Source organism: Chionomys nivalis, chromosome X, assembly GCF_950005125.1.
Source record: "Chionomys nivalis chromosome X, mChiNiv1.1, whole genome shotgun sequence".
NCBI classification, from domain to species: domain Eukaryota; kingdom Metazoa; phylum Chordata; class Mammalia; order Rodentia; family Cricetidae; genus Chionomys; species Chionomys nivalis.
The window spans coordinates 118,600,087-118,622,154 of record NC_080112.1 but is presented as its reverse complement, the minus strand read 5'-3'; the positions used below and the strand labels follow the sequence as shown (position 1 = coordinate 118,622,154).

General features: G+C 39.5%; 1 protein-coding gene across 3 annotated transcripts in view; it reads left to right on the top strand.

Annotated features, from left to right (window-relative positions):
* Positions 1-22,068, top strand: part of Dock11 (dedicator of cytokinesis 11) — a 190,463-nt gene that overhangs the window by 157,175 nt on the left and 11,220 nt on the right. For all 3 annotated transcript variants that reach the window (XM_057759066.1, XM_057759065.1, XM_057759067.1), the window contains 4 exons: positions 4,539-4,645; positions 14,235-14,357; positions 15,932-16,045; positions 17,465-17,611. In XM_057759066.1, the coding sequence (XP_057615049.1) occupies positions 4,539-4,645; positions 14,235-14,357; positions 15,932-16,045; positions 17,465-17,611 (491 nt within the window). The remainder of the gene's footprint in view (positions 1-4,538; positions 4,646-14,234; positions 14,358-15,931; positions 16,046-17,464; positions 17,612-22,068) is intronic.

Here is a 22,068-nt window from a genome sequence, read left to right as displayed (position 1 = left end):
TGGCGATTGCAATCAAGACATCTGCTGTGAATCACAGTGCTTTAGCTGCTGCTTCCTTCAAGCCAGTCAACCAAATAACATGAGGGCAAAACGAAAGCAGCTTAAGGGAGTCCTGTTACTCAGGCTTTGACTATGAGGACACAGCCTTGTTTTTTAACTCTGGATTTTCTGTTTTTTATTTCACATCTAAGGTTCAGTGTTCTATTGCCTCCTGTAAAATAATGGCCATTGTGGAGATTCTTCCCAAACGCGACAATAAAGATTAAATTATGCATTCCTTTCATTTAAATTTGGGGCCGGGGTAGGATCACATGTAGCCCAAGCAGGCCTCAAACTTGCTATGTAGCCAAGGATGGCCTTGGACTTCTTCTCTTGCCTCTTGCTCCCAAGTGCTGGTATTACAGGCTTGCACCCCCATACCCACCCAGTTCATACAGCATTGGGTATCAAACCCAGAGCTGTGTGAATGTTGAGAAAGCAAGCATACTACCTACCATCTGAGCAATATCTCCAGCATTCTACTTGTATTTTAAATTATTATTTTGATACTGTAATAGTTCTGAACAATCTAGCTTTTCAAATTGGTAGACTCAGCTAGGGGTTATAGGGCTCTGTAATTCCAACACACTGAGACTAAGGCAGGAAGATTGCCAAAACCTCAAGGTAGCCTGAACTACATGGTGAGTTCCAAATCAGAGTGGATTACAGAGTATGAACCTGAAATAGAATTCCAGACTCACTAAGAATTATTAAGAATAACTCTATAGATTTTGAAAATAGGTAATTATATTAGAAATTCTTCCTGAGAATCTTGTTTTACTCACAAATACAAAGACTTTAAATTAAACAAAAATTAAGAATGATTTACTTAAAAAAAAAAACAAAGCATTAGTGTATTCCAATTTTCTCCTTTTAGTGCATATATTTCTTGCATTTTTTTTCTTTTTTTCTGGTTCTAGGGATTGATCAGATCTACAGGCATGGTTAGCATGTACTCTGGCACCAAGCTATACACCCAGTCTCTGCGAGTAGCTCTAAAATGGAGAAAGGATTTATGAAAATAAGACTCATTTCATCTTTTTAAAATTATAACACTGATGTGTTTGTCAAGTTACCCTAAAAACAAAACTTGATGTCGTACACCCACAATTCCCAATCCATTGACATGAAGACCTTAAACACAGTACTGTGACTTTAAATGCTTTCCAAAGAAACTGGCTTCTGGCTAGCCCAGTTTTCTAGTTAGCGTTGAAGTGAGGGGTCCAGGCCCATCAAGAACAAACCCTTTAGATTTTGAAAATAGGTAACTATATTAGAAATTCTTCCCAAGAACCTTGTTTTGTTCACAGGTAAAAGACCTTTAGTCTAAGTAAAACCAAGAATGACTTTTCCATTAGCCCATCCTTAACTTTAGAAAGATCTTTTTTTTTGCTCTAGTTGTTTAAACATTAAGCAGCTACCTTCATCACCAATCTGACCTGTCTTAACAAGTGGATGCAGCCCAAACTTGTCACTGAAGTATTTCATAATACCCTTAAGGTACTTACTAATCCTTCACTAAAATCACAGAGCTAAGGAGGAAAAATGATGTTTTTCAGTTTAAACAAAGAGATGTTAAATTTGAATGCTGTTTATATATTTATTTACGGGTGCTGTCTATTTTTGAGCCTGGAAAATTTTACTTCCTAAAACTAGAGAACCTTATTCTAAAAGAGTAGCAGTAGTAGAAACTCCTCGGGGTTTTTTCCACCTCAGCTTCAGGGATTCAAAAAAAAAAAAAAAAAATCTCCCAAACAGCTTCTTTCTTCAATTAGCTGCTTAAACTGAGAAGGATATCAAGATAGATGGCTAATCTAAAACAGTTAAGTGCACTATAAAAATATTCTTAATCAAGATGAACTAAAATGCTGCCTAGCTGACACATTGGAAGCATGTAGACTTTTTTTTTTTTTAATAATTAAGTTTGTTCGCTCTGGCAGTTTCCTGGCCCCAAGGGATAGCTGCTATCCATTGTGAGAACTCTGCAACCCAGCACTATTAGAAAAGTCTAGAAAAGACCCCAATATTTAAGCAAAATATGCTTTAAATATCATTCAGTGGTGACCATGAAAATACTCTGGAGTTCTTTATTTTCAATTAATTGTCCATTGATACGGAAGATAAAAGGTGTGTTTACATTGTAAATCCCTGACAGGTGTCTAGCACAAATGTCTAAACACTGTACTTGTAGGTCATTTCCCCTCCCCCCTTTCTCTCCCTCCCTCTGGGATGGAAATCAGGGTGGCATATGTAGGGCACAAGTCCTCCATTGTTGAGTTATGCCCTCGGCTGGCCCTTAAGCCATTTCTCTTGAAGTGAGCTACAAAAAAATATTCTTAATCGCAATGGAATAGAACGCCAATGAGCTGATACATTGGAAGCAAATGTTCTATCATTTAGACTTCTTTAAAAAATAAAAACAAAGTTTGTTCTATCCAGTTGTTTCCTGGCCCCGAGGGGTATCTGCGTAAGTGAAAGACCACTGCTGGAACCTTCCATTCCTTGTTTCAGGCACTGAAGTGCCAGGAAAAGGGGGAAGAAGGAAGCCAAGAATGGTGGATCATGCCTGTAATTGCAGCATTCAGGAGTGGGAAGGTTAGAAGTTTGAGGCTAGCCTGGGCCACTTAGGGAGTCCTGGCTACAGTGGGAGACCTTGTCTCATTCTTGCCACTCCCTGTGAGAAGAAAGAACAAAAAAAAAAGAAAATGAAAATGGAAGGAGGGTACAGTTGACCCTGACCCCACCCCAGCCTCCCCACCCCACCCTCAAACAGCCAGCCTTCCACTTGCTCTTTGTACCAGAGGCACCTTACAGACAGATTCTCATGCCCTTCCCTTTAGCCAAGTCAAGTGGAAAGAGTGACGACGGGGCTTTGTTGTTACTCTTTCTTGTCCCCAAATATAACCTTCAAGATAAGTCAGACTGTCTTCCATTTTGTCTGAGAACCTCAGCATTTTTGGATCTCCCTCTCTAAGAGACTTTGGCATTCTTCGCTCTTTTCCTGAGAGAGGGCACAACTCTTTCCCCCAGGGAAGACAAGAGTCAAGTTTTCTGCATTCTTGAACCACCACATAGCATCCTCTTTAAGCAAAGCTTCAGGAGTTTGGATTCCCTCGGAAGCCCATAAGATGTAATGTCCTTCCCCATAGCATCTCTTCTCATTCCTTATAGGGTAATGCCGCTTCCATTCCCAAGTCTTTGTTCTCAGTGTCATATAGCTAAAATGCCACAAAGCACTTCATTTCCTTGTTTGTCCCTAGTCATCCCCCTTTCTGCTCTCACCTCAAGGTCTTACCACTTACTCTTATGGCTGGCACTCATATTTCATTAAGAATTGGCACTACTACCCCCTCCTCCAAAATCCTACCCACTCTTTTCGTGGGGTCACTTGAACTCCAACTGGTTGTACCTTTAGAATGGCACGGGGGCAGTAGCTATGAAGCGTTAAGATCAAGAATCCAAGTCAAAGCTAGGTGGAGGGTACCTCACCCATAATCTCAGCACTTGGGAGGCAGAGATAGGAAGACGAATGTAAGTTTGGTATTAGGTGCATCTAAAGTGTGCTTTGTTCTCCTCTAAATCACAAGATCCCAGAAAACCCAGGCTCTAGGAAGACACGGAGCTCTCTCCATCTATCTTCTCACTCTACAATAACAATTGGGGCCATAGTTGTAAAAAGTTGTTTTCAGGTGGAGTTTACTCCCCCCCTTCTCAGGACTCCAGCTGACAGCAGTTGTTTATCTTGAGAAATCGGCTTTAAGATATTGATGGGCTTATTTAGCAATAATAATGCATTCAGTCCTTTTTACATGCTAGGCTCTTTCCAAACATGTGTTCATGTAATTCTCACAAACTAACCTTTATTATTATTCTTGTTATAGTAGTGGCGGTCACTGATGATGATGAAGAAACCTTATAAATATTAGGGAAACAAACATTCAAAGTGAAGCAGTGGTAGTGTCGGGTCTGTCTAACTTTCCAATCTATGGGGCTTTTTCATGCTTCAGTCCCCCCAAGGGTGTTTTCTCTCCGCCATGTGTTTCACTTCCTGCCTGTCATGTAAATCCTAGGACAGAGTCTTCCAATAGCTGACTGACTTCCCTTCCAACTCTCAGTGAAATTTAAACACTAGAGATGATTACCAGAGGTCATTCAGTTGTTACCCCCAAAGTGTTTGCCTTCTTGTCTAGATGATAGACAATACGTACAAATGATAAGTATTTTATATTATTTTTATACTAGGAAATCATCTACACTAGCTATTAAAGATGGTGAACCAAAAACACAACTTACAATGAATTTGGGCTCTTTGGGGGCAGGGAGGAGAGCGATAGTATTTCTGAGTAATACATGAAATTATTTTTATGGCTGAAATTTGTTCTTATGACTTTGACCCAAAGTCATTTGTGTTATAAAAATAGTGTATCCTTTTAAGGGTGTCTGTCACTTACCAAACATTTTTTGTAATAAATATGCTCCCTTTCTGATTTTCCACACAGAATTATTCCCTAGTGGCTGCTCAGCCTTCAAGAAAATTACTCCCAATATAGATGAAGAAGGAGCCATGAAAGAAGATGCTGGAATGATGGATGTTCATTACAGTGAAGTAAGATCCCAGGCCTGCATTGCTTGTCATTTATAGAAATTTCCCGTTTCAGGATTGGTTTGTATTAAAAGTTACTAGATCTGACTTAACTTCAAAAGTGACTAAGAATCGGTGAACTTTAAGTCATAAAACTTCCTAAGCAAAGGAATTCCTTTTGACAGGGTAGAATCTTGTCTCTGCGACTCTCCTCATTGTCTTGTTTTAAAAGGCAACATTTAAAGGCCTGGAAAGATGACTTAGCAGTTAGCAGCATTTGTTGATCTTTCTGGGGACCCAGGTTTGATTCCCAGTACTCACATGGTGATTCATAACCACCTGTAATTCCAGTTTCAGGGTCTCTGATACCCTCTTCTGGCCTTCTTGGACACCAGGCACTCATATAGTATACATAAATACATGCAGTAAAACACCCGTAAGATAAAATAGATAGAACTAATTTTTAAAATGCAGTATCTGTGACAAGAACCCATTCAGCACATGAAAAAGGACTCCACCACCCAGAGTTAACATTGTCTTCTAATTCAAATAGGCAAAACATATGTAACAAAGTAGTACAAATGGAAATATCCGGCTCCCTGCTTCAGATGAATAGAAAACAGCTTTAGTTGTCCATCAGTGAAGATCTATTAAGCAGTAACATAGGAGCAAGTCTACAGACTTGCTAATAGAAGGGCTATAAAATGATTAACTATGATCTCCAATGACTCTGGAGATCGTCATTGAAATAATAAAAGTACGTGCCTTGCAGAGTCAGAGGTGTAAAGCAAGGACGGTTAACATGTTGTGACATGAGAGGTGGGTTACAGGAGGCTGGATAGGGACTGGAGGCAGAGTCCGGGAGAAGGCTAGTCTAATTAGTTGTTCCAGGTGTGGGACTATTTTGGCCTAAGCCAGAATAGCAAAAGATCCAGGTTAGACATGTAGCTCAGCTGGCAAAGTACTTACCTTGCATGCATAAGTCCTGAGTTTGCTACTCAGCTTCACATAAACTGGTTTGGATGGTGCACACCTATACTTCAGTACTTAGAAGGTAGAAGCAGGGGGATCAGAAGTTTCCTTTCAAGCCCACCTTAAGTTACATAAAGTATGGGAGGCCAGCCTGAGCTGCATGAAACCCTGCCAAAACAAAAAACCAAAACCAAAAAATAACTTAGGAAATACCATTAGGAATGGAAGAAGAAAAAATGCTGCTTTGGAGAGGTTTGGGAATTGTGGGAAAACAATAGTTGCTTTTTGCAGGAAACGTGATGAATACTTATTTTTTAACTGTAAAAAAGTTTGAATTATATATTTACATGGAAGATACATACAGACAATAAATAATGCAATGAGTAAATAGTGTTGTACTTATACACCAACAATTATCTTTAAAAGCGTTATTTAAGCCGGGAGGTGGTGGCGCATGCCTTTAATCCCAGCACTCGGGAGGCAGAGGCAGGCGGATCTCTATAAGTTCGAGGCCAGCCTGGTCTACAAAGGGAGTTCCAGGACAAGCTTCAAAGCTACAGAGAAACCCTGTCTCGAAAAACCAAAAAAAAATAATAATAATAATAATAAAATAAAAGTGTTATATAATTGAACTATCCAAAGTTTGTATTTGTGTGCTAGAGGATAAGAAACTGTCTTCCATGAAGAAATAAAAATATTTTAAAATGGAAGGTATTGCTTATAAAATAAAATTCCAAATGCCAAGCTTGTTTGTTTGTTTTGTTTTGGTTCAAGACAGGATTTCCCTGTATAGCCTTGGAGCCTGTCCTGGAATTCACTCTGTAGACTAGGCTGGCCTTAAACTCAGAGAGATCTGCCTGCCTCTGCCTCCCGAGTGCTGGGGTTAAAGACGTGTGTCACCACCGACCGGCTATTTATGTATATATTTTAAGAAGCTTCTACTGTGTTAGGTTTCAATATACAACCCTCAAATGGCCCCCTTCCTTCCCCTTCCTTCTTGATCCTCTTATTTCAGTAACCCCATCCACTCATAAATCCATAACTATTCTATTTCCCCTTCCTAAGGTGATCCAATCCTACGCCTAGTCTCTTACATAATCTCTGTGGTTATGTGGATTGTAGCCTGCTTATCACACATGACAGCTAATACAACAAACAAGCAAACAGATGCCATATTTGTCTTTTGAGGTTTGGGTTACTGATGAGTGCTATTTTAGAAAAAAAGTGGAACTTGAAGTGAAAGGTTATCAAAATGGAAATAATCAGACTGCTTGAAATGCAGAATTCTATGTAAAGGGACCTTGGGTTGGAAATAAACATCTGGAAGATATAACAGCAAGTGAAGACCAGAGCAACACAGATAGAAAATGGTCAGTAGTTCACGAAGACTGGAAGCATGAGCAAAGGAAAGAATCACACAGAAGCAGAGACTGAAGAAGTGTACCATCCCATAAAATTCTATTTTTATAGCAGTCGCACTGAGCCTGGCATGGCAGCAAATGCTTTAATCCCAATTCTTAGAAGGCAGAGGGAGAAAGGATCTCAAGTTCTAGGCTACCCTGAGTAGCAGAAGGAGATTCTGCCTCCAAAGAAATTGTAGGAAATATGCCAGGCACTGTGGCTCAGACCTGTAATCCAAGCACTCAGAGGACTGAGGCAGGAATATAGCCATGAGAACTTTCTAGGGTACTTAGTTCCTGAATAGAACAAGCCTCTGTCTCAAGGGGGAAAGGGGGAAGGAGAAGAGAGGAAACAATTTCCCTTTTCTCTATCTTAGGCTTCAATGTCCCTTAGAATTTTGGTTTTTTAATATGTGGCAACAGAGTCAAACATATATATATATATATATATATATTCTTCAGCTTAGCCTTGTCTTCCAAATGGCAGCATCAAGTTACTCTAAGAAATGGCCTTGTTTTTTGGAATTTTTTGCAATAATCTATATATGCTTTTATTTGATTAGAAGTTAGAGTTTGTCTGGGCTCATGTAGTAGGGCTTCCTCCTCACGCTCTCACCTTTGGAAAAGGTGACATTGATTTAGAAGTCACATTAAAATGAGCCATATTTGGCAGTACACATCTGTTATCCCAATAGTCTGCAGGGAGAGGAAAGGAGATGGTTGTGTGTTCCGGGTCAGCCTAGGCTATAAAGCAAGACCTTCTCTTACAAAAACACAGCTAAGTTCTGGGGCTGGAGAGATCATTCAATGGGTGTTTGCTACATAGACATAAGGACTGGATAAGTTAGCTTAGAGCCCTAGCACCAAGAGGAAAAGTAGGTGCATCTCTTTGTAGCTGTAACCCCTGGCACTGGCTGAGAGAGACAGCTAGATCCCCAGAGCTTGCTGGCCTGACAGTCTAGCCAAAAGCTGTTAGCGCCATGTTTCATAGGAGACCTCATATCAATGTGTTAGCATTGAGAGTGATACAACATGATATTGTGTATGCTCCTCTGGTCTCTGAATTCACATATGCACATGCAAACACACACACACACACACACACACACAGAGAGAGAGAGAGAGAGAGAGAGAGAGAGAGAGAGAATTACACTGAAGTGAAAACCAAAGTAGTTCTCCATTTAGTCCTTGTATTTAAGTGTGAGTTAAACTACTAATATGAATCTCCTTTTTCTAAATTTATTTCTGTATTGATTTTTAACAGCTTAAATATAGAACATATAATATATCACATGTTAAGGGAATGGTTTGATGAATTTTGACAATTATATACACCAATGTAGTCTATGACCAGAAATAAGAAATAGAACACATACTTTCCTGCAGATAAAATTCTCTTGTGCCCCTTAAAAGCACTCTCTGGTCTGGCGGGATAGCTCATGCCAGTAATCACAGCCAGCACTCTGGGGTCTGAAGCAAGGGGATTGACGTAAGTTCGAGGCTGCCCTGGGCTATAACGTAAGTTCCAATCCTGTCTGGACTGTAGTATGAAACGCTAGAAGAGCTTCTCTTTGCCACTGACATACAGTTCTCATCATCATAGATTAGCTTTCACGTCATTAAAGTGAAATTATTGAGCCGGAGAGATAGGCCAGTGGTTAAGAGCCCTGGCTGCTCTTTCAGAGGACACAGGTTTAATTTGTTCCCAGCACCCACATGGTGGCTCACAACTTTCTGTGACTCCAATCCTAGATGATCTAAAATCCTCTTCTGACCTCAACAGGCATCGGGCATGCACGTGGTGCACAGACTTACATGTAAGCAAAATACCCATTTACATAAAATATAAATAAATAAACAAACCCTGTTAAAAATAATACAGAAAAATGGAACTATTCAGTGTGTATCCTAATGTGTGTGTGTGTTTCTTTCCTCAGTTTAATGTTGAGATTCCTCCATAATGTAGAGTATATTGAAAGTTTGTTTTAATTACTAAATAATATTCCACCATAATAATAATTTTTCGACCCATTTTCCAGTTGATAAACATTGAATTGTTTTCAGTTTAGAGATGTTCTTCTTTTGTTGACACATATCCTCATTGCTCTTCAGTAATACTCGAAAGTGAAGCAGAATACCCAGATCGAATTTACTTCGCTTTTTTACGGGATTCCAATGTGTTTCTCAAAGTAGTTAAACCATTTTCGGTGAATGACTTGTTCCATATCTTCATTAACATCTGATGTTCCTAGTCTTTTTAAACCATTATATTAGGCATGAATTAGAATCTGTCACATCGTGACTTTTTATTAGACATCCTTAATGCACTTTTTCATGTTTCCCCTGGCCTCTTGTGTATCTTCTCTGTTGACATGTCTTCTAGCTATTAAAAGTGGCACCGTCTATTCTTATGACTGATTTGTAGGAATCCTTTTTATATCCTGACCCTTAACTCTTTATAGCATATGCATGTCTATGGGTGTTTATTTACCAGTCTTGGCTTGTCTATTTCATTTTCTTAATTTAATCCAGTTAAACAGAAAGGTCTTTTTTTTCTTTTTGGAGGCATGATCTCACTCCAGGATGGTCTTCCTGCCTCAACCTTTCAATCGCTAGGACTGCAGGTGCATACCACTATGTGTGCCAGGAACTCTGTGTGTGTGTGTGTGTATGTGTGTGTGTGTGTGAAGTCTAACTTTAAGTTTTTAATGATTTTTCTTTCTGTCTATAGTTTAAAAATGTCTTTACCTCAAGAATATGATAGCATTAACCCTCTGTTTTCTAAAACTATGTTTTGAGCTTGGAATAAGATAGCAGTCAAAGTTGAAGGGAGGGGTTCATTTTTTTTTTTAGTGCCGGAATTTGAACTCATGACCTTGCCCATGCTAGGCTGGTGCCCACCCAGGCCTACAATTCACTTTTTATAGACATAGCTTAAGCAGTCCATGTCGTTTAGAGAAAAATTGAAGCTTCCTTTAGCGTCTTTGAATTTACTTTGGCACAGTGGTCAAAACCTCACCTCTTTACATATATGGTCTATTTCTAGTCCTGTCTCTACCACTCAGCTAGTTGTACAAGTCAATGTCAATATCATACTTTTTTCTTTTCTTTTTAATTAATATAGCAATCATTCCCCTTTTCTCTTTCCTCCCTCCATAGAACCTCTTTCATATATCCCCCGCTCCCTGTACTCCCTCTCAACTTCATGGCCTCTTTTTATTTAATTATTATTGTTATATACATAGATGCATAAGAATACATTAATGTAACCTGCTGACTCTGTTCAGAGTTGTGTGTATGCCTGTGTGCTTAGTTCTGACCATTTAGGATTGGATAACCAATTAGGGAGCTCATCCCTGGAGAAGACTGAGTCTCCCTTTCAGCGGGCATTAATTAGTCAGAACTAGGGATGGAGTCCTATGAGATTTCCTCCATCCACAGTTGGGATTTCCTTTTGTCCAGTTCTTCTTTAGGCAGCCATGTTGCTGAGCTTTCATGGGTGCAGCTTCACTGTCGTAGCTGGAAGACACAATCTCACAGTACACTTCTTGGTCCTCTGGCTCTTACAGTCTTTCTGCCCCCTCTTCTTTGATGTTTCCAGAGCATTGGGTATAGTTGTATCACTTGGGGCTGAGTATCCCACCATCACTCATTCTCTGCCAGTTGTGGCTTTCTAGAATAGTGTATCTGTTACAAAAATAAGCTTCTTTGATGAGGGATGGTAGCTACACCCCTCAGTTTGAGCTGGAGTACAGGGGCCATACTTTTTTAATACCATGGCTTTATGAGACATTGTAAGCTCAGGGAGTGTTAGCTCTCTAACTTTATTCTTTCTCAGTGCTGTAGAATTTGAATTGCCATATAAAATGTATAGGCATGTTTTCTCAAAAATGACCTTTTGGAAATTGAAGGTGTGGCTGGAATGTTAAAATTATGTTACTATATAGAGAACAGAGCAGGTAACAACACTATGACACCCAATCAGTAAACATTTAGGCTATTTTTAATTTATCTCAGCATTATTTTGCAGTTTTCAGGGTAAATTTTTATTGTTAGGTTTATTATGAGATATTATCAGATATTATAATGATATATCAGGTGCTTTAATGCTGTCATAAATACTACTGCTTACTTTTTATGAGGGGTTGGGGAAGAATTGAACCCAGGACCTCACACATACTAGGCAAGTGTTGAACTATATCCCCAGCCTTTTTCACTTTTTAAGATAGAATCCCACTTACATAAACTTCCCTTGAACTCACTCTGGAGTTCAGACAGGTCTTAAACTTGTAAGCCTTGTTTCTTATTCTTCTGAGCAGCTGGAATTATAAGCCTTTACGTACTAGATATTGCTCTATTTTATTCTCCAATATGTATTGTTGCTAGTATATAGAAATCTCACTGGAATTCTATTTTCTAACAAACAGAAGTCAGCCTTACTATAATCATCTGCGTATTCTCTATGATTTAGGGCATAGGCAATCATGCCATGTACACAGAAGCACAATTTTACTTTTGTCAGTCTGTATGCCTTTTCCCTTTTGATTGCCATATTTCACTAGCTCAGACCTCTAGGGTGGTGCTGAGCAGAAATGGTGAGAGTGTACATCTTTGCATTGTTCCCAGGTTTGGAATAACAGTGTTTGGCCTTCAGTGTGTAGTGGATGTTCTTTGAGATCAAGAAACGTCCCTTCTATTCATTTCCATCCGGAGTTTATTTTTACTATCATTCATGAACAGATGCTGATTTTTTTTTAAAAAAAGATATATAATAATTTTAAAGATTTATTTTTAATATTTTTGAGATTATAATATATTTACATCACTTCCCCCTTTTCTTTCCTCCTTTCAAACCTTCCCATGTTCCCCCCACTCTTTTTCAAATTCACGGCCTCATTTCTTTTCATTGTTGTTATGTGTGTGTATTTCTAAATGCATATATAATCCATTCAAGTTGTATAATATTACTTGTATGTATCAGATTAAATACCGTTTTCTGCACTTGTTAATCTATTAGGCTTATGTAGTGGTATATCCCTTATCTTTTTTTTTATCATTCTTAGACAACTATCACTTTTTGAAACACCATTAGTTTGTAACTGAGTTTTTGGTATTTTGAGACAGGATCTCACTATGTAGCTGTGGCTGGACTGAAACTTGCCATGTAGACCAGGCTGGCTTTGAACTCACAGAGATTGATCGGCCTCTGCCTCTGGCTCTAAGATTAGAGGTATGTGCCACCATGCCCAGCCTGCTGAAATTCTCAATATAGCCATTGAATGTTACTATGCTAGCCATAGTAACATACTTATCCAAGTAGTCACATTGATAATGAGTTACAAAAGAAGGCAGTGAATGAAATAAGGTTGTTCCCACCCTTAAAGAGTCACAGCTTATTGGGAATGTCAGTTACTACCTAGACAGTGTGTAAATATTGTAGAACAATAAATATTTACACCATTGATTGGTAGAGTGGGGAACAAAGCATTTGTACCTAGTCTTCCTTATCTGGACCAGGAAAAACATCGAGAAGGATATAGTACCTAAGCTATTCTAAAGAGGGGCTTGAAGGGTAGAGGGTTTTTCAGGAGAATTGCTAGTAAGCCCTCCTGTTATTGGAGCTCTTGGCTTGTTGAATAAAGAATCATAGAAGCACTAATCATATCATGCAAGCCATGTGTGCCACATGAAGGAGCTTGCCCCTTGTTCTGTGAGTGATGGCATGTTTTCAGATTCTCAGTGGCATGATCAGAACCTTGTGATGTATCCGTAGAGGATGTATTGGGAAGTGCCAAGGCCGGAGTCAGGAAGATCAGTTAGGAAAAAAAAAGTAGTGAAATCTTAAGCCTTAGCAGTAAATGCAGAAATAGAGGGAAAGGGTTATTTTTGAGAAATACTTGGAAAGTAAAAGTGGCAGGGCTAAAATGGTTTGAAATGGATTTGTCTAAAAGCTATTTTAACACCCAATTGCTATAACATAATACCATAGACTAGACAGGTGATTAATAGCAGAAATGAATTTCTCAGAGTTCTAAAGAATGAGCAGTCCAAAATCAAAGCACCATCAGGTAATGTGTCTAGGGAGGGCAAATTTCTCAGTTTGTAGATGACCCCTGCTTGCTGTGCCCTTACATGACAGAAGGTATTTCCTATGGTATTTTCCCTGCAGTGTCCTATAAGATTGCCAGCCATATTGGCTTGAGGACTCACTTTGTATCAGTATATTCAACTTAATCAATTATATCTATAACAATTTCCCCAAATCAGGTCACGTTCTGAGGCAGCTTCCCATTTAGGGGAATACAGTTCAACACATAACAGGATAAAGTCCAAACTGCACCTATTTTTCCAGCTAGGAATTCATAGATTATTGCCACCAGCTACATAGGAATAAGAGCTAGGCAATGAGTTTGGTTGTCTAAGAGACAAATAGACCATTTTGCCAATCAGTTCCCTAGATCTGAAGGAAAACACATTCCTAACACTTGTAATAGCTTGAGAAGTTGTCACATTCGATTTAGACTAATGTTCTATGCAAATATAGTTTCAATAGGAAAGAAAAGTAACTTAGTAAAATTTACCTTGTTAGGCATTTATACATTCTCTACTTAGTTACATATTTTTATTAAAACATAATACATATATGAGATTCATTATGATACTTCTGTGTATGCATACAGCATTCATTGATGATAGCTAACTGCCCTTCTACCTTCACCTCTCACCCAGTCCCACCCTGGCATGCTTTCCATCTCCAGTAAATCACTCTTCGACTTTCAGGTCAACTTAGTCCATAATTTGGAACAACCAAAAGATTCAATTCAACATGATGTTATCGGCAAGTCTCTATTTTCACTTAAACAAAACATTTAAAAATATATAATTTACTGTTGCTATTGATTTCATATTTTAGAAGTTGTTCTGGTTTTCCAGTACTCGTAGAATTTGATTCAGAAAATCCTGTTATGCAGCTCTGTATATGTTGGCACATGCCCAGAATCCCAGCATTCAGTGAGGCTGAAGTAGAAAGCTCACCAGTTGGAGGACAGACAGCCTGGGCTTCATAGCTAGGTCCTGTTTCCAAAGACAGAATTGGAGGGGGGAAAGATGTGGTCTTACAAATATACTTCTGTGTGCTTGCTTGAACTCAGCCCATTCTGTTTGTTCTTTAGTAAGTTAAAGTGATTTGAAGTTGATTTGACGCTATTTTAATACCCAGCTGAATATTTCTCTGAATGCAGGAGGTTTTGCTGGAACTGCTAGAACAGTGTGTAGATGGCTTGTGGAAAGCAGAACGTTATGAAGTAATTTCTGAGATTTCCAAGTTGATTATTCCAATTTATGAGAAACGCCGTGAGTTTGAGGTAAGCAATGGACACGTTAGCATCATTACCTGGTATACTTATTTTCAGTCTTGACAAAAGCACTAATATATAGCGTCGTTCCTACCTCTTTTACTCTGATGTCTTCTGAAGAAAATAGGTGATTCATTATATTATGACATTGGAATTTTCTCATAGAATAAATATCCTTTTAGCTTGTGGTGCCAGGGATGAACCCCAGGATCTTGGGCATGCTAGGCACATGCCCTGTTGCCAAGATACTCCCCAGGTCTAGATTTGAAGTTTCCCCTTGGATTGTAAAAACTATCAAACCTCCGTATTGCCCAAGAAAGCCCTGGAAACATGATTGTATTCTTTGAACTTGAGTGCAGTGACTAAAATTGCTGGCTGACCATGATGATGAAACATAGCGTGATACCAGGAAAAGCTTTGTTTATTGATTTGGCCTGCCGGGAAGAGTGTTGGTAAATCCTACAGGAGAGTAGTGAAAAGCTGCTGCCATGTACATGCGACAGAGGTTTTTTTGGACTCAAGTCTTTGATTCCGTATCATAATCTCTACTGCAGTTGTACAAAAAGGAGACGAGGATGGCTTGGAATTCGTATTTTGAGAGTCGGAACAAGATGAGTGTGCTGATGTACAGCTATAATCCCGCCACTTTAAGGAGCTGGGACAGGATAACAGCCTCAAATTTGGGGCCAGCCTAGATGGCCTGGCAAGGCCCTGTGTCAAAGAAAAAAAAAAAAACCATTTGAAGCTCAAAAGCTTCAGGAAGTCCCTGGAACTAACCAGAGGTGCTAATCCCCTCCTTCTCCAATGTAAATGATCAGACCATCTGAGCTGCCCAGAAGAGTCTCAGATGAAGGGAGCTGCCTGAAACAGATGCTCTTCAACTTGTTGAGCCGCCTGCAAATTGTGCAGGATGCTCCAGCGTTTAAGCATCCACGCAAGGGTGGGCTTTGGTGACACAGGTGTCTTTGAGTCATTTTTGCTACTGTAAGGGGTTATCTCACCCATACTCTTGTCAACAAGCCCCATAAAGCTCATTGATTCACCAGAAAATAAGTTTGAAAGAATTTAAAAATCAGTCCAGAGAAATAGCTCAGCAAGTAAGAGCACTTGTTGCTCTTGCGGAGGACCTGGGTTCAGTTTCCAGCAAGCAACTATAAAGCCAATTCTAGGGGATCTGATGCCCTTTTCTGACCTCTGTGGTGTATAGGCATACATGCAGGCAAAACACTCACACACATAAAAATTAAATAAAAAATAAAATTATAATCTTTAGATAAATAGGTAAAACTCATATTCACCTAATGTAATATGTTTTGCACTTTGGGGATTGAACCCAGGCCATCAAAACTTTTGTGATGAGGTCTTGCTAATGGCCTAAGATGGTCTGGTAATAAAGTGAGTACATAGTGAGTACCAGGCCATCCTGGCCTATATAGCAAGACCCTGTCTCAAAAATAAAATAAAATAAACAAGCAAAAAAGAATCCACATTAAAAAATCTAAACATTGGTGGTTTTTTACTCTTGCATGTTGGTTGTGATACAGTGACTGACAAAAACACAAATGTATATTCTCATTTTTCAGAAACTGACTCAAGTCTATAGGACTCTTCATGGCGCTTACACAAAAATTTTGGAGGTTATGCACACCAAAAAACGACTTTTAGGTACTTTCTTCAGAGTTGCCTTTTATGGCCAGGTAAGTGTGCTTTAGTGAAGTTCATTCTTCAAGCTGTTTGGCTTTTTAAATGTTCTTCTTTGACTTATTAAATGGCCTCTGTATAGTTGTTGCTTCTGGAATTCTGTCTTGCTTTTCGCACAGCGGAAAGTCCCTTTCATAATGTTCTCGTTCACTTTGGTTCTGCTGTCTAATTTGGTTGGGGATGCAAACTGTGGATTCCTCCCTCAGTTTGATTCTCTGTTAAGCTTCTGAAGTATACATTAAGTATCTAGTAGTTAAAGCTTTGTAATATGAAACAGATTAAGCACACATGGAAGGGGACTGGAGAGATGACTCAGCAGTTAAGAGTGCTGGCTGCTCTTCTAGGAGATCTGGGTTCAATTCTTAGCACCCACATGGCAGCTCACCACTGTCTGTAATTGCAGCTCCACTTCTGACAACCTTCACACAGGCACACGTGCTGGCAAAAACAAATGCACATAAAATAAAATAATTAATTAAAAAATTTAAAAAACAAAATCTGTTAAAATAAACAAGACATTATATATGGGAACCACTCTTAATAAAATCCACAAAAATAAAAAATATCCTTCTTAGTTTCTGCCTTCTACCAATAATATGTTCATATATTTGTGAATTTGAGTATACACAGAAGAAAGAAAATCTAACCTGGGAATACTTAATAAAAATAAGAAATATTTCCTAATGACACCTTCCTCTTTCAGACAATATGTTTGTATACTTGTACATTTGACAGTTCTCACTTATTTGAAGTTAGAAGGTTGAATATGTGCTTGTGTATTTAATATGTTATTATATTATTAATAATATGAATTTTATAATATAATATAAATATATTATAAACATTAATATTTAATATGCTAAAATTAAAATATTAATATTGTCTTAGAGTTTCTATTGCTATAATGGGACACCATGACAAAAGACAACTTCTGGAGGGAAGGGTTGATTTCAGCTTACAGCTCTTTAAGCATGCTCCATTACCAAGGGAAGTCGGAGCAGGAGCTCAAGGCAGGAACCTGGAGGCAGGAGCTGATGCAGAGGCTATAGAGGAATGTTAGTTACTACTGGTTTGCTCCCCAAGGCTTGCTCAGCCTGCTTTCTTACAGACCCCAGGCCCACCTGTCCAGGGTTGGTACCATTTCTCAGTGAGTTGGGCCCTCACACATCAATCATTACTTAAGAAAATGCCCTACGGGCCTATCTGATAAGGCATTTTCTCTATTGAGGTTACAACTTCCCAAATTATTCTAGCTATGTCAAGGTGACGTAAAACTAGCCAGCATAAATATGTTAAAACTAATATTAATAGGTATTAAGTGCATTCCAATATATTGTCACTAACTATGCAGATTTTTCTTGAATGCTTTTTATATATACTATTTGTAAACTATTATTCGTTTACCTTTCTAATAGTCCTTTTTTGAAGAAGAAGATGGAAAAGAATACATCTATAAAGAACCCAAGCTCACAGGCCTTTCAGAGATTTCCTTGAGACTTGTGAAACTTTATGGTGAAAAATTTGGTACTGAAAATGTCAAAATAATTCAAGATTCAGACAAGGTAACCTGTGCCATGCATTTGGAAATCGTTGTTAATTTATTTCAGGCCCAGTGTGTTGCTCTTGATATATGGGATAGACGCATGGAAGTAGAATCTATCAGATGACAGAAAGAATGGAGGCTTTGAAATCAGGGAGGCAAGGGCTCAAATCTCCATTCTCTATTAACGGTGTGATGACAGGAAAGTCACTTAACCCCTCTGTGTTTGATTTTTGTCAATAGTACCTTCCTCATGAGGTTGTTACGCACATAAAATGAGTTACTACGTAGAAAGTGACTATACAGTTACATTAAAAGCGTTCATTAATAATAATAGAAGAGACGGGTTTTAATACAGTTCAGCTGCTGAACATTCAGCTCTACAGCATGGCTTTGTTTCTTCTTTTATACATCACATCCCAAAGGCAGTTTCCCTTCCCGACCACCCTTCTCAGTTCTCCCCTCCACCTCCCATCTCCTCCAGATCCACTTCTCCCGTTCCCCCCCCCCAAAAAAAGAGCAGACCTCCCAAAGATACCAAGCGAACACAGCATAATAAGCTACAACAAGACTAGAAAGAAACCCTCATATTAAGTACAGCATGATTCTTAGTTGGCTACTGTATGGCTAAAATCATCCGGAGACACAGAGGGCTGTTATATCGCGCTAAAATAGGCCTAATTCAATGAGAGTGGCCATGCTTACATTTTATTGTTGTTCTTATTTGGCTTGTGAGCACATGCATGTGGAAGGTAGACGTCACTGTTGAATGTCTTTAGCCACTCTCCACCTGAACCTGGAACTCTCTAAATTAGCTGGCTGGCTGGCCAGCAAACCCAGGGATCCTGTTGTCTCTGTCTCCCTGGGACTAGGATTACAGGTGTGCGGTGCCACACCCAGCTTTTTCATATGGTTCTGGTGCTCAAATTCGGGTCCTCATGCCTGGATTCTCAAGGGTTTTACTGCAGTTCCCAACCCCCAATGTTTTGCTTTGGTTTTTGGCTGATCTCAGACTCAACAACTACGCTCCCCTTTAACTTCCTTAGTGCTGGGATTACAAGCATGGGTTGTGGCTTCATTTCCAATGAAGTCGGTTTCCAGAGAGATATTTTTGGTCTTGCCCCAAATAGTATCCATCCCATTAGGCCCTACCATAATGAGGTGTGAAAAATTCTAGCAGGAGAGGCTATTTTGTAGGGAATGTACCGCTGCTTCTAGACAGCCTTTGGGAACTCAAAATGCCTGCGACCTAACAGTTGCCAGGATGAGAGTTCATTGCTGAGGTAGAAGAGAAAGGGCTTCCCCTGTGTAGAGTTTGTGGCTACATTTACTCAGCAACTTCCAACAAAGCACCTGAAATCAAGTGGACAGCATTGATGGAGAGAAAAACCTCACCTATCTCACCTTTTCACTTCCTAGACATGCCTGTATCCCCTGGGAATGGTGTTATCTTGAACACAGGCTTAAAACCTTTCAAAGTAGATGTGATGAAAGGGTCCAAATGAATATTTGGCAATGCTCTCTGCTGCTCCATAAGTTTCCCTAGTTTTTGTGGTTTGTCATTGAGTGGATAACAGGAAATTCCAGACCAGCCTGAGCCCCAAAGTAAGAGCTTGTCTCACAACAAAGTCAGAGTCTCATGGCGCATGCCCATGATGACCACTGTAGAAGTGACGGGTGAGCCAGACTCTAGCCCATAGGCTCTTTCTCTTTCATTCTGCCTCTGGAAACCTAGCCCAATTGTGCTGCTGCAGAACCACTGTCGGGACTCCTCACATGATGCTGCACTCGCACAGGTGGAATACAAGTGGTCGTTCCTAGTTGTATAAAAACTACAGTCATCCCTTCGAAGCTGGGGGTTCTATAGCCGTGGAATCAACCAACCACGGGTCTGAAGTGTTCAGAAAATACTGCATCTGTACTGCGCACGTGCAGACCTTTGGGTTTTGTTGTTTCGTTTTACTTTGTTGTGAGACAAGCTCTTACTTTGGGGATCAGGCTGGTCTGGAATCCCCTAAGAAGCCCAGTGTTGTATGTCACTGTTCCCAGGGAGATAAGAACAAACATCTACTCATCCCAGGTGGAAAATCAATGAGAAGCCAAAGTAAGGATGCCACCAAAGTTTAGTTTGTTAAACCAGTGAGTTTGATCAGAGTGATTTATAGGACTATAGGTAAGAGGTTAGTTAGTAGACTAGACATGACTCCAAGACAGCTGTATCACCCAAAGGCCACCCTAACATGAATGACTACTCCCAAAAGGAGGCAGCTCCATGAACTAGAAAGTGTCCCTTTCAGGCAGCTACTTGTCTGTGAATGTCTCTCAGCGGTCCTTATGTATGCTTGGCAAAGGACAGACCTAGTGAATATGGTCAGTTTCGGGAACCCTACAAGGCTGTTGAGTTCCTTATTTCCTCCAGGAAGCTTTCCTGTAAGATGAAGTTTTTATGTCCTAGAATATTGTGTCTCTTGATGAGCCACCTTGAAGAATGGACTATTCAGAATCCCTTTAGAATAGCCTCTATCTTAGGGACCAAGATGGGGGGCTTTAACCTGTAGGAAACTGTCACACAACACTCAAGCTGGCCAAGCATTTTTAGACAGGATCTGACATAGGTAGGCCTAAAATGCAGGATCTGCCTCTACCTCCTGAGTGCTCAAACTATAGGTCTTCATTACCAAAGCCAGAGGACATTTTCCTTCTAACTGTTCCCTAACTAACAGAGCATAACAAACAATTGCCTAGCATTTATGTTGTATTTTCTGTCGCAAGTCATCTGGCGATGGTTTAAAAGCTGCAGAAGGGTAATTCCTTGGTTCTGTGCAACTATTTTGCCACTTTCTATAAGGAATTCGATTTTTAATATTTAAAAGTAAAATTGAAAACATTGTTTTGCATGTGTGGTTTTTGTTGGGAGGACGGGGAGGCAGATTATGAGCCTGAGCTACCATGCCAAGCAAAACAAAACCCAAAACAAACCATTCTTCTGTGCTTGCCAAAGAACAAAATCTGCTTGAAGGCACAGGCAACTTGAGTGAAGTTTAGCAATGTCTTCCACTATCTTAAATGTGTGTGTCCTTTGGGCCAAAAATATCATGTTTAAAGTTTTCTGTTATATTTCTGTTTATTTTAAAAGTTTATTTGTTTAAAGAAGTTTAGCGCTATATAAGCCTGGAAAGAGCCTGATACTCATATAGCTACCTTCATGGGAGGAATAAAGTATAATAGTAATATTTTTTTCAAGACAGGATTTCTTTGTAGCTTTGGAGCCTGTCTTGGAACTTGCTCTGTAGATCAGGCTGGCCTCGAACTCACAGAGAGCCACCTGTCTCTGTCTGCCAACTGCTGGGATTAAAGGCATGTGCCACCACTGCCTGACTAATAATTTTAATGTATAGTTTGCTAGGAATGAAAAGAGTGATGTATTTTTATTGTTGCTTTTTTGGTGGGGGAAGGTGTTGAGACACTCTCACTTTGCAGCTCAGGCAGGCTAAAACTCCCTGTGTAGTCCAGGTTGACTTCACACTATTTGCTCTTCACGGTGCTAGGAGTATAGGTGTTGTTAGCCACCATGTCTGGCAGCACAAAGGGTTTATCATCAGTATGACAATATCAAAATATGTCATTAAAGAATAGAAAGCAAGATGCAGGACAGTAGGGTTAATAAGTACATTTATATCAAAACTGGAAATCCACATAAACTTATCTCTATACGTTTAGGAAATATATAGAGTCAAAGATAGAAAAAAATGTTGTTTATGATTATCCCTGAGAAATGGACCTAGGGACTCTGCTAGGAAGGATTTTTTTTTTTTTGGCTATTCATATATACCCTGTGTACTACTTGACCTTTTATTTCCTATTTATGTTTCTTCTTAGCTAAATAATTACTTTGACTGAGGTTTTTCTAGAAAATTCCAGCTTTTAAATGTGAGAGAATTATTTCTGAGCCTTTTGGCTAAGATAAGTGTAACAGGAAAGAAAGGTTAATGTTTCCCAGTGAGCCAAGTAAATAGAAGGGGTTTAAAGAGGTTACCCCTGCAAATATGGAGAGGAAAAAGATACAGAGACTGTGTGCAGGGAGATGTGTATTGATTTTGTTTGTTTCTTTTATTTTTTAACTAAACACAGACAGGCGTGACTGATAAATGACAAAGATAGTAAGGAAGTCACAAGCACCTAGGACACAAGGCTGGTTTCATTGGGAAACACTGAAAGCAGATTTTGAGTTTTGTCTCGAATTAAGGAGAAAGGGTAGAATTCGCGAATCGGCAGGGGACCCTTCAGCAAGGACAGCAGCAGCACTGCTTGGCATGGAATTGAGATGCCTCACGAAATGACCAGTAGCTGTGCTAGGCTTTTGTGTTTGGTGGTGGTGGTGGTGGTGGTGGTGGTGGTGGTGGTTACTGGCAACTGAACCAAGTACCTTGTACATGCTAGGCAAGCATTCTACCAGTTGAATATATCCCCAGTCCCACA